This window comes from Amphiura filiformis, chromosome 6, assembly GCF_039555335.1.
Source record: "Amphiura filiformis chromosome 6, Afil_fr2py, whole genome shotgun sequence".
NCBI classification, from domain to species: domain Eukaryota; kingdom Metazoa; phylum Echinodermata; class Ophiuroidea; order Amphilepidida; family Amphiuridae; genus Amphiura; species Amphiura filiformis.
In genome coordinates, this window is record NC_092633.1 from 32836005 (window position 1) to 32848678 (window position 12674).

The 12674-nt window shown below is 34.2% G+C and overlaps 1 protein-coding gene across 3 annotated transcripts in view; it reads left to right on the forward strand.

Annotated features, from left to right (window-relative positions):
• The window catches only part of LOC140155301 (myelin regulatory factor-like), a 137026-nt gene that overhangs the window by 104798 nt on the left and 19554 nt on the right, over positions 1–12674 (forward strand). For all 3 annotated transcript variants that reach the window (XM_072178076.1, XM_072178078.1, XM_072178079.1), the window contains 2 exons: positions 9776–10051; positions 11897–12098. In XM_072178076.1, the coding sequence (XP_072034177.1) occupies positions 9776–10051; positions 11897–12098 (478 nt within the window). The remainder of the gene's footprint in view (positions 1–9775; positions 10052–11896; positions 12099–12674) is intronic.

The window sequence follows — 12674 nt, forward strand, 5'->3', positions numbered from 1 at the left end:
AAAAGGTCGTTGACCTATGAACATTTTTCGTCATAGCGCCCTCCTGAAAGGTCTGACACATAACAAACTATACATTTTTGGAATCCTTATGACCATACGAGTAATTTGATATATTACTTGACATAATTGGGAGCATTCTGACAATTTGACCCCCATAACCTGTACTTTGCATGTGCATCGTTGCCAGGAAGTGCATTTTTGACCCCCTTAAAAATCCATACAGAGGATTAGAAAATAGTTTTTTCTTATTACTTGACTCAAGAGCAACTTGAAATATCAGGATAAATAATACAAATGGCTATAAAGTGATCAAAAATATAAAAAAATATCATACTAAAATTGGCATTTTGTACCGTATCCTGTATGCATGGTATGTTAGGCAAAAATGACTATTTTTGAAAGCGTCAACTTAATACTAAAACACAAAAAATACAAAACAAATCTTATGTTCCTAGTAACATTAAACTACATTCTTTCAGATGCAAAAGACTAGAAATTCATATCTGGTGTACACCTAAAGTTATTAGGGGTCAAAATTTGCCGACTTTAAGTGCCATTTGTGGCTGAACCACTTTAGGGGTGGCCTAAAATTCTGTAGGGTCTAGAAATTTCTCTCTTTTTTTAATTGCTCATAGACATTGGCATATGGTTAATCCATTCTGAACATAATTAGGACCTATAAGTGCACTGTGACATTATCATGGGTCCTTCAAAATCAAGATAATTTGATTGAACAGTACGAAGTGCTGATTTTGACCCCCTCTGAAATCCCAACGAAATTTCAAATCTATCTTTTTGGCATTAGGTATTTCAGACACAGCCAGTGAGTGACCACATTCAAAAAGAGGATCACAACTGATTCAATTAAGAAGAAAGTGCCCTCAAAGAGAGCACTTTGTCATTTGGACCCTTAAATTCACAATTTTGGTCGAGGTCGCCAAACTTTGATTGCCCGTCATTCGCAAACGAAATGGAATTTGAATTTTTTCTCAGACCTCACCTAGGGATCCATGAAAGGTACCCTGAGCCAAAGGAGAGCAAAACCCAAGAGGGTGGGTGTACACTCAATCTGTTTCGACATGGACTAACCCAGAAGCTAGAAATTACTTTAAATAAATGATTTTGCAATAAAACTTTTAAGATTCAGCAGCACTTTTCTTTAATACATTGTAGCTAGTCCTGGTGCAAGTAGACCTATTGGATTTCTTAAAAATTTCAAACATACGCTACATAGAAGAAATGCCACGTCCACCCTGACTAATTAGCTGCTGCAATTAATTGGACAAATAGGCTCTCATTTAAGCCCAAGTGTACATCCCTGCTATGCTGATGACATCTTTTATGAGGGGAACCTTCAACACAAGTCACCGAAAATGTGACAAATCCGCCTTTTCTGGGTACGAACTAAAACAATATGACCACTTTCTTTCTACAGACTACATTGTCAGGCACTGATTTGTCTTCACATCTATATGGTATTTCACAAAATTGTTGCTTGATATCCTTATAGGCCTAAGTTTGGATCTATTGCAAACAAAGTGTTTTGTGTTATAATGTACTATATACACCAGTGTTAAAAGAAAAAGACACACTTCTGCATTGCAAACATTACAAATAATGTGAATTTTTTTATCACAAAATATCAAAATTTCTGCCTTATTTCTCATAACAAGAGTTATTTAACAAGCTTCAAATTTTCAATGATATCTGCTCAGTGGCATAGCTCAGAGGGCAAGGTGTGTGTGTGCCGGGGGGTGGCTTCCCCAATTTTGGACAAGTTTGCACCCCCCCCTCTGAACATGTCCTGTTTATGTTACTGTATCTGCTGGACAAAGGTGGGATAGAGGGCAATGATACATTGATAATCATGTTACTCTTATTTTCTCTAAATGTTCATGATATTCGCAATTTTTTCTTTGTTGCATGATTTTGCATAGGTTTTCAATAGGCCTATATTTCAAGGGTTCTATTTAGCACTAATTTTAAGCTGCAGTTTATTGGTTATTTTTTCTTCAACATTTTCTTACTATATTTGTATAACGGTGTTTTGATGTCTTCAGACTATCGTTTTTTTCCTAGTAATATATATGTTTTCCTGGTGTAAAAAGAGTTCATTTGAACTTGTTTTTCTTCAAAGTTGGAATGTTTACTACCGTTCTTAATATCGGGTTTTTTTTTCATTTAAAAGAAATACATAAGTGTTTAAAATTTGTTAGGGAAATTTCTATATAGCATGTGCTGCACACCGACATCGCCTGGCTAATAATTACTTGGTACACAAGAGATACTAAAATCAATACCCGGAATCGATACACGTGAATGTCCTATGCACGATTTTGATATTCAGACGAAAATCTTTGGATACCGGGTAGAAAATGATGAATATCTCCCGTAAATGATTTAGTATAAAGAAACCAGATGTGGTTCCTTGCACTTGAACATACGTGTTGAACAGATATGATAGTCGTTAGCTCACGTATTGAGATAGAAGCTTGCGTCTTGAACTCAAAAACTGACAATAATTCAGATTTTATATGTGCCGAACACCGAGCACTACTATATAGCGCAGTGTATAGGTCAATCGTAGAGGTAGTCTAAAAGCAGTGACCTATGGCGGCCATGCTATAACACACACACAGCGAAGTCAGTCACCTTGCAATTGTCAGTAGCCTTAGTCAGATGTCCTTCGGCCCATTATGCCCTTCAAAACTATTAAACAGGTCGGAACAAAATGGTCATGCGTGGCGGTGGATTCACCCTACCATGGCGATTTCTGCCATGAAGATATCGGGGCGATGACACTCTGTGCTGTGTTTTAACCAAATATACTCACATATTATATAAACATCAATATATAGAGGGCCAATAAAATACAGCATATTAAGCGGAATGATGCAAAACTCATTTTACAGTCGGCAGTGTTATCAAATCCGCGCTTGGGCAACTTTTGATGCTTTCCACCTTTGGACAATTCTTTGTTCAATAGTGGCATCAAAATAAAACTATGTGGTTATGCACCGACTAAAACACAGGGTCAACATTTTGTTCTGCTTGCAGTAGCGTAGCTAGGGGTGGGGGACGGAAGAAGAGTGCCCCCGACAAAAAATGAAAGAAGAGAAGAGAAGAGAAGAGAAGAGAAGAGAAGAGAAGAGAAGAGAAAGAAGAGAAGAGAAGAGAAGAGAAGAGAAGAGAAGAGAAGAGAAGAGAAGAGAAGAGAAGAGAAGAGAAGAAGAAGAGAAGAGAAGAGAAGAGAAGAGAAGAGAAGAGAAGAGAAGAGAAGAGAAGAGAAGAGAAGAGAAGAGAAGAGAAGAAAAGAAAAGAAAAGAAAAGAAAAGAAAAGAAAAGAAAAGAAAAGAAAAGAAAAGAAAAGAAAAGAAAAGAAAAGAAAAGAAAAGAAAAAAAGGAAAAAAAAAAAAAGGAAAAGAAAAGGTTTTCCACCAAAATTCACCCTGATCATGAGCATGTTAAGGGGTACTACACCCTGACCAATTTTGTGCCTATATTTGCATTTTTCTCAAAATGATAGCGCATTGGGGACAAGTAAGATGTGTATATAGGGGCAAGGACTACAACTACTGCACTGAAAATTCAGCAACTTAAGGCAAGTAGTTAATTGATTTATTGATCAAATATTGGTTTTCCCTCATTTTTGACTGTAACTCCACAACTGGTTTGTGTGCTGAAATAAAATTTCAGTGCAGTAGTTGTAGTTATTGCCCCTAATATACATACCTTACTTGTCACCAATGCGCTCTAATTTTTGAGAAAAAGTCAAAAATAGGCGCAAAATTGGGCAGGGTGTAATACCCCCTTAAATAACTCTTGTTAGAGAAATAAGGCAGAAAAATTCATGTTATCATCAGTTTGTAATGTTTGCAATGCAGAATTGTGTCTTTTTTCTGTTAACACAGGTGTATATAGTACATCATAACATAATACACTTTGTTTAGAATTGAATTCTCAAATTCCCCAAAATCAGTACATATAACAATGTAGTCTGTAGAAAGAAAGTACTAAATTTGCTTACTTTATGGCAACACTGCAGTTGAAATCCCTAGCTTATTGCTGAATGATGTAAGGCCTGCTAGCTACATCAATATTCAGAAGTATAGTCCAAGTGATTATACTTTTATCATTTGCTTTTAGACTTTTAAATATGTGCCAATTTCTAGTCATTTGACTAAAATACCTTAAAATGCCGTTTTTTGAATACTGGCAACACTTTAAATATCAAAATAGAAATTGAATTCGTTTAATATTTAATATCTAGATCAAAAACATTCAATTGTGAGATAACATGATGCACAAACATAAAAAATATGTTTAGTAATACCTAAATACAGGGGAAAAACACTCCAAGTCAAATTGGGCTCTTTTCAACAAATGTGTTATTTTCTGGCAACACTCTGCTTTACTGATATAATCCCCCAAGCCATTTATATCAATTTTGAATGGGGCAAGGTCTGCTTTGTTCACAACCACAATTACAATATTCTGGGAGTCATGGCCAATAGTTTTTTTGCACCTCAAAAATAGGTCAAAATTGCCACTTTTTCTAAATGGCAAAACCGTAAGTGTTGCCAGGTCAAAAAAAGATACAAACGAGCACCTCATGAATAATTGTATTTTTTTGTTGAAAAGTAGAAAAATGGTCCATTGTAAGGATATAATCAAATTTCTTCTATCTTCTAGAATATTGGAGCTATGGCCTGTTCTTTATTAGACAAATTTCAGCATTTTCAGCCTGAAATGAGCTAAAATCGCCTAAAATACATTCCGGGTCGTTACCATGGCAACGGGTAACATATGAGCGTCCAAAGTGGATTTTTACAATCTACACCCAAAGCCCTTTCGACCAACACGATAAAAAATTTTTGACCTTGGCCATCTATGTATGTTAATTAGGTGGGGTGACACTTAAGGGATCTAAAATGAGCGTTTATTGCGTTTCGACAGTATTTTTTGTGGAACATGAGAGCACCTCAGACCTATCGAATTGCATTCTGAATACGAAGCATGTCTTTCTGATATCAAATAATTTTCATTTTTTGAAAATCACAATATAATACAAATTTTATGACAAATTATAAAAATTTGATATTTTTCAAATTTTTGATATATAACAGTCCTCGAAGTTAATTATATAAATCTAATGACATATTCTTAAAGTGTACGTAGCAGGGAGGAAAAGCCGACACTCAATTGAAAATTATGCCCTTTCATATTGAAGATATGGATTTTTTCCCAAAAAGACCTAATTTTTTTTGTGTGTTTTGGGGAAAAAATCCATATCTTCAATACTGAAAAGGGCAAAATTTTCAATTGATCGTCGGCTTTTCATCCCACCTACATACACTTTAAGTATAAATCATCAGATTTATAAAGTTTACTTCAAGTACTGTTAAATATCAAAAATATCAATTTTAATGATTTGCCATAAAATGTGTATTAAATTGCTAATTTCAAAAAATCAAAATTATTTGATATCAGAATGACATTCTTCGTATTCAGAATGCAATTCGATATGTCTGATGTGCTCTGATGTCCCAAAATAAATACTGTCCAAACGTTCATACCCCAGCCCTTAATTTATGTATATCTCAAATTGGTAAAAATGGATATATGGCATTTTGCGAAAAAAACTCTTCATTTAATTTGATACAACTCATACTAAGATTCTCGTCATTTGATTAGCCAATTGCTGTTGATTATTTTGGCTATTTTAGCATCAGCTTCAAAAAGACCATTGCAATCTGCATAAGTGCAATATTCAATTTTCCTTTGCACCCATGGGGAGCTACCATAGCAAGACTAATAAATGCGAGAGCTTAATAGTTCTTGAGATGACCACCTCGACTCCCCAATTATAGGTGTGGGTGTTACTTCAAAAAATAAATATGGTTTCTATATCATTTAATATATTTTGTTTTCCCGGTGATTTATAAAATTAAGTAGAAGAAAAGGAATTTTTATAAATGTGTACTGTTATGAAACAAATATTAAATGTACTGGAAAGAATATTTTCATTGAATGAAATATGAACTGCCCGTTATTACCATTGTACTCACATTTTAACATTCAATATTTGTACAGTCAGGTGTCCTGGTATATTCTGTGTATTGGATTGATTAATTAATGAACATTTGATTTACAGATCAAATACCCTAGAAAATTATTCATGCAGTCTGATTATACTAAGTCACTTGCATGCAGATGGGTTATTAAGCTGAAAAGAAATAATGCTATGTCCCAAAGCTCTTGGCAATTTCAGAAACGAATTGGAATGCTGTTTTTTTAACAATGTTTCTTTTGAATGATTTTATAAACTTTATTTTGAATTAGATGTCATTTGTGAGTATTCAAAAGTACACAGCATAAAATCATGGTTCATTTACACAATTGAAGTACAAATATAAATTGTTTTATATCTAAACAATGTTAGTATCGAATCAAGTAAATTTTCTGCTAAATTAAGTAAATATTTCTCGGAATTGCATGAATTTGCAGCCAAAAAATAGAACAAAAAAGAAATGAAAAAACAAATTTGCTGTTTTATCTAAAATGGACAAGCTAAGAAAAACGAACACGCTTGGGCGCTTTTGAGAAATAACTATTTTTTAGCCTCACACAAATTCCATCACCGCCCATTGAAGATATATAAAACCTGGATTTTAGGGAGAATTCACATATTTCATTTTCAACACCAAAATTTCGAGCAGAGACAGCAATCGAGATTTTGACAGAATTTGTTAGATTTGGTCAATTTATTTACACTCCTGTATTTTGTTGGTTGACTCAGATTTTGTCTATTGTTGTATATCCAAAAATGATGTTGATTTGAACAAATGGCCTTTGAGTTGTTTATTCACTTTTTGCCAAGCACAGCTTGTTCCTGCATGGGTAGGGCATGCTCCTGCTACATGCATATTGGCATGCATTTGACAGAAACAGTCAAGAAGAATCCTGAAAAACTTGCCGGTTTGCTGTAATTTGCTCAAGTTTTCAAAATATGGCTCTTTAAAAAATGTTGGAAATCTTACTAAAGTAAATGACTATGTGATAAAATTAGCAGCTATAGTTTCATCAGCTTGTAATCAGCGGGCCTTATAACATAATAATATGTTGTATCTCGAGAACTGTCATATGACACCTCACCAGAAGGGCACCAGAAGCATACGTGTTATTAATTCAAGTCAAATGCTTTTGTCTACTTTCTTTAACACGCAAAATATAGACCAGACAGGTGAACTATATCACTCTTAAGGTTCTACTTTTCGGCGTTAAAGCCTGATAATTTCCGCCGATTATGAGCTGATCAAACTATATAATTATTACAACTTGATAATGCCATTTGTTTTGCTCATCATCATCATCATCATCATTAGCATTATCTACCAGGGAGGAACACAGCTGGAATGGGTGTTAATATTACCTAATCACAGTTGGCTCATCATCATCCATCCATTCGTCCATTAGACTTCTCCGTAGTACATTTGCCCATAGTGCATACTCTAGTTAATAGTTATTACATTTGTAATAATTTGTGCACAATTTAAAAGTTTGTCTCAAAGCTCCCTCACACATTAAAAAATGTGTGTGTTAGTCATGCCTGAAACAATTTTATTTTTTTACTTCTTACCAATGAAAACAAGAAATAAAGCTGTGATATGCAGTTGACAGATAAAATGTCTTTGCTGTGTTTTTAACAGCAAATCAAGTCAGGTGATTTATATGTCCCAACAGTATTAACCCCCTGAGCACACTACCTGCCGATCTAACATTGCCTCTAATTGGTCAATTACATGATATCTTCATTTTAATCACCAATCAGAATGGAGCTTTGCAAATAATTCACTCCCAATTTTTTTGCATAGTGAAATTATTCTAACAATGTTACTGATTGGTCCAATTGATAATGAAAACTTCTTTTTGACCAATCAGCAGGTAGGTCTCATGGGGTTAAATAAAAACACAAGACTCATATCATACAAGACATACATTTTGTATCTGTGTGATCATTGTGATCTATTTTTGTGTAAAATTATGTGCAATATTTCAAGAAAAACGGGTTTCCATCAGCCGTATTTCAAGTGTATCTAAAATAACAATAGAAATGTATTTGTAACCTGCATTCCACAGTAGATTTTGAATGTCATAGGAGCTTTGAGACAAACCTTTGAATGAATGAGGCCTAAGGGGATATTTTGCTCATCTTTCATACTCTCCAAAGAGGAGGCTCTTATAGAAGTCTGTTGGAATTGAGGTGTTTGTTGAAATTAAGATATTCTAACTAGATTTGCTGTATGCCTTCTACATGTATGTAATAGGGGTTGACCTTGTTCCAGGAACTCATTTGCAATAACTCAAGTGTGTTGCAAATGTAAGAAAGATGGCGTATTATGATATATATCTAACCATTTTTTTTATTCATTGTTTTCCACATCATTTTCATAAAATTCATATTTTGGTGTCAAATTCTGAACAACTTCATAATTTTTAAATTAAATCCATTTCAGTTTTCAAACAATTTTGAGCATACGTAACTAGAAACGTTTGTCACAAAGTAGGTCTCTAAGATAAGACGACAGTCAGTAATATCACAACAGTTGATATTGCTTCCAATATCTGGTCCTGGTATTTGATTAAGTCAATCTAAATTTAATTATTTCAGTAATACTTTCAATTATATTCATCATGCAGTATTTTAATTTAATCTAGACTAAGTTCATAAAATATAAATCCCATCTCAATATTTTGCAATGGTATTTTTGAGAGCAGGCAGTTTCTTAATAATAACTGCAGTTTCTTAATAATAACTGGGCGTAAGAAGAGTTTAATATATGGATGTAGAAATTGTGTGGTTTTTAATTGTTAAAAAAAAATTAATACATGAAAGTAACAATTTTGTGTGTGCTTTTATAATCTTACATTTTCATTGATCCAACAAACATCACCTCATATTTCAAAAGTGAAACTAACTGAAACTGAAGCTGCCCGCAAGTGACACCATGGGGTGACTTCCACCATAAAAAGGAAATGTTTTGTGTATATGAAACAATAACAGTGTTATTAATAGAACAACTTGATCACAATCAAATTGATTTTAAACTGATCAAGCAAATCAAATTGACAGTGACTTCAATTCAACATTTTGCGTTGATTTCATTGTTTTCTTACAATTGTAGCTAGGCACAGAATTCAAAGACTTCGCACAAGTCTAAACATTGAATATTGGCTAAGAAATAGTTTTAATATTTTGTTTTATTTTTGTGTTTTACAAAAATTCGGGAAAAGGCTATAACTTGATATAGTCTTTGTACAAGTCTTTGAGCTTGATTGTTACAACATACAAAAAATGCCCTAAAAATGCACAATTTTGGTCCTTATTTACAAAATTTGACCAAATATTAAAATTTGACTTCAGAAATTTGGGTGCAGCTATATTTTATGTGGCGAAACAAGATAATTTTTTTATTCCAAAAAATGTTTTGCTTTATTTTTCTGGAATAGGTTGTAAGTTCACAGACTTTGAAGTCTAAAAAATAGAGAAAGTTAAATTTAACAAGATAATTTAGCATCTGTTGATGTACTACAGCATGACATTTCAAATTTGCACAAAGTAGAATTCATTATGATTAATTTTTCATTCAATATGACTAACTAAAAATATTTCCCTAATTAGTGATTCAAAATATATTCAAAAGACACATTTTTTCCAGCCCATAGATAAACTGACTTTATTAACCAAGTGTTTTTATTTTTTCACTTTCACCAGACCTGGAGGAATCACATACAGAGTGGAAGCAGACAAAGGTTTCAACTTTTCCATCCCGGACGACGCTTTTGTCTGTCAGAAAAAGAACCATTTTCAGGTGACAACTCATATCGGCTGCGGTGTGATGCCAAAATATGTCAAGACAGACCAGGGACTGAAACCAATTGATGCGTTTACCGTCAGTTTACACGGCATCAAAGTAGAGGCTTTAAACTCGTACATAAGGGTGGAGCAATCGCAGGCTGACCGTAGCAAGAAACAGTTCAACCCCATTAGGTATGAATTAATTTTTGCCATGCTAAATGGGGCTTGCAAACTTCCTCTGTGTTATTAAAGCAGACAAATGAGAAATGGGTTGATGTGTTGGTTAATATACACACCTTAATGGGCTATTCCAGAAATTTTCCACACACCCCCCAAAGGTGACAAAGTTCAATTTAAAACAAAATGTGGGATTTCCCATGAATGATTTTGCAAAATTATATGCGATTTCCCGAGCCACCCATGAGATAACAATGGGATTTCCCAGCCAAGTATTTAGAGTGTACATTTGGGACTTGGGATTTACATGCATTTACACCAAAAAGTGATCGGAATTCCCAATTTTTCACATACCAATGTGCATCTGGACGGGAAATGGGATGTTCTTTTGACATTTCATGATAGGAATTCCCAAGCAATATAGAGGGGGAAAGCTGTGGGAAATCCCAATGTCACCTTTGGGGGGTGTGTGGAAAATTTCTGGAATAGCCCAATGTAGCTTGATTCCTGAGATGTTTTGCATGGCCCATTATGCATAAGAGAATATTTGCTGTAGAATGAATCACTTAGTTTATTGATTAAATATAATTGTGTTAACATTATTTTAAGTTTCAGGTGATTTTGATTGAACAATCTACCATTCATTTGGGCTATTCCATTTAAAATCCACACTACCCCTGTGGAAGATTTTGGAAATATCTTCCACAGAGGTAGTATGAATTTCAAATGGGATTAACACATTAGCAGCTCCATATGAAACTCACCTCCCGCTGGAGAAGATTCAGGTTGAATCTTTCTCAGAGGGTGTATGAAATTCAAACGGACCTACCTGATGTGCTCATTCCATTTGAAATTCATACTCCCCCTGTGGCAGATGTTTCCAAAATCTACCACAGGGGTAGTGTGGATTTTAAATGGAATAGCCCATTTTGCCTGCGATGTGATCTGATCCGATCAAGCCAAAAGTGGCAATTGTGAAATTTAGATGGTTGCAAAAATAGGAGCAGGAAACAATAAAATATATACATTAGAATACATTGCCAAGTGTAATAGAGATACAACAATATCATTCATATGAACTTTCTTTACTCAGGATAGATCTTTCAATGTTCAAACACTTATTTCCAAGGAGGCGTGCATTTACACAGATATATTGTGAACAAGAAATATAAATATACACAGTAATATAAACAAATATTATAAATGGTACATGAAATTGTGAACAAATATATGGAATTAAATGTAAATGCATATTACATAAGTTTGTAACAAAAAATGCCCAGATCCTTTTTTTTACAACACATATTGGGGCCATGGCTGGCTGTCTGTTATATAACAAATATTAAAGCAGCATTAATTATAGTCGATCACAAGAATTCAAGAGCTAACAAATTTGGCTCTAATGCCAAACTATAAATCAAATATTGGGCTATTCCATTTCAAATCCACACTCCCCCGTGGACAATTTTGGAAATATCTTCCACAGGGGCAGTATAAATTTCAAATGGAATTAGCACATTAGGCAGCTCCAATTGAATTTCATACATCCTCTTGAGAAAGATTCAACCTAAATTTTCCACAAAGGGAGGGTGAGTTTCAAATGGAGCTGCCTAATGTGTTCATTCCATTTGAAATGCATACTCCCCCTGTGGAAGATATTTGCAAAATCTGCCACAGGGGGAAATGTGGATTTTAATAGAATAGCCCATTTGTGGGATAAAAGTTGGGTTTGTCTTATTGATTTTTTAAAAGTATACAAAGTTGTAGGTGTTTTCCCCTTTCAAATTTTAATCTCTATCTCAATCTTATAGTTTTTGAAATTGAAATGATTTTCTTGTATTTCCATTCATTTCTTTTCAGAATAAACATTCATGTTGATCAGATCACCAAAGCTACTATTGGTAGATTACACTTCAGCGAGACCACATCAAATAATATGCGTAAGAAAGGCAAACCAAATCCTGACCAGAGATACTTCATGCTGGTGGTTGCTCTTAATGCTAATGTTGCTGACACATCGTATACAGTGGCATCACATGTATCGGAGAGGATCATTGTCAGGGTATGAATTTTATACATTTCACTCACTTTGTGCCGAGGGACTGCCTTTTGAGGAGAGTGAGAGCAATCATTCTCTACTGCTCTCCTTAAATCTGATATGGAAGAGTGATTTTAGCTCTCTTTAGTTGACCATTCTCTCCTTACATTCTATTGTAAATGATATAAACAGCTCTCCTTGAAGGCTCCAGGAGAGCTATTTAATGCTCTCCTGCAAATTTCAAAAGAGAGTCTCTGCAGTGCCCTTTAGATAGCCTTTTACTGTCCAACCATACATAAAGTTGCTCAATCTATGAGCAATATGTTTTCTTGTTGTAGTTTTAACAACTTCTGACATTAAAAAATACAATTCCCTGTTTTTGGTATTTAATAAAGATAATAGCACTTTGCTTTAGTGATAGGATGCAATGCATTTTTTTCTGATCTGCAAGTAGTTTGGAAAGGACTATCTTTACACTAAAGGGATGGAAGTTATAAGTGAAGAAATCTATGCATGATGATTATACCTCAAATTTGCAGTACCTAACTCAGTACAGTAATTTTATCACAAATGATATAGAGCAACTTGGGGGGGGGATGG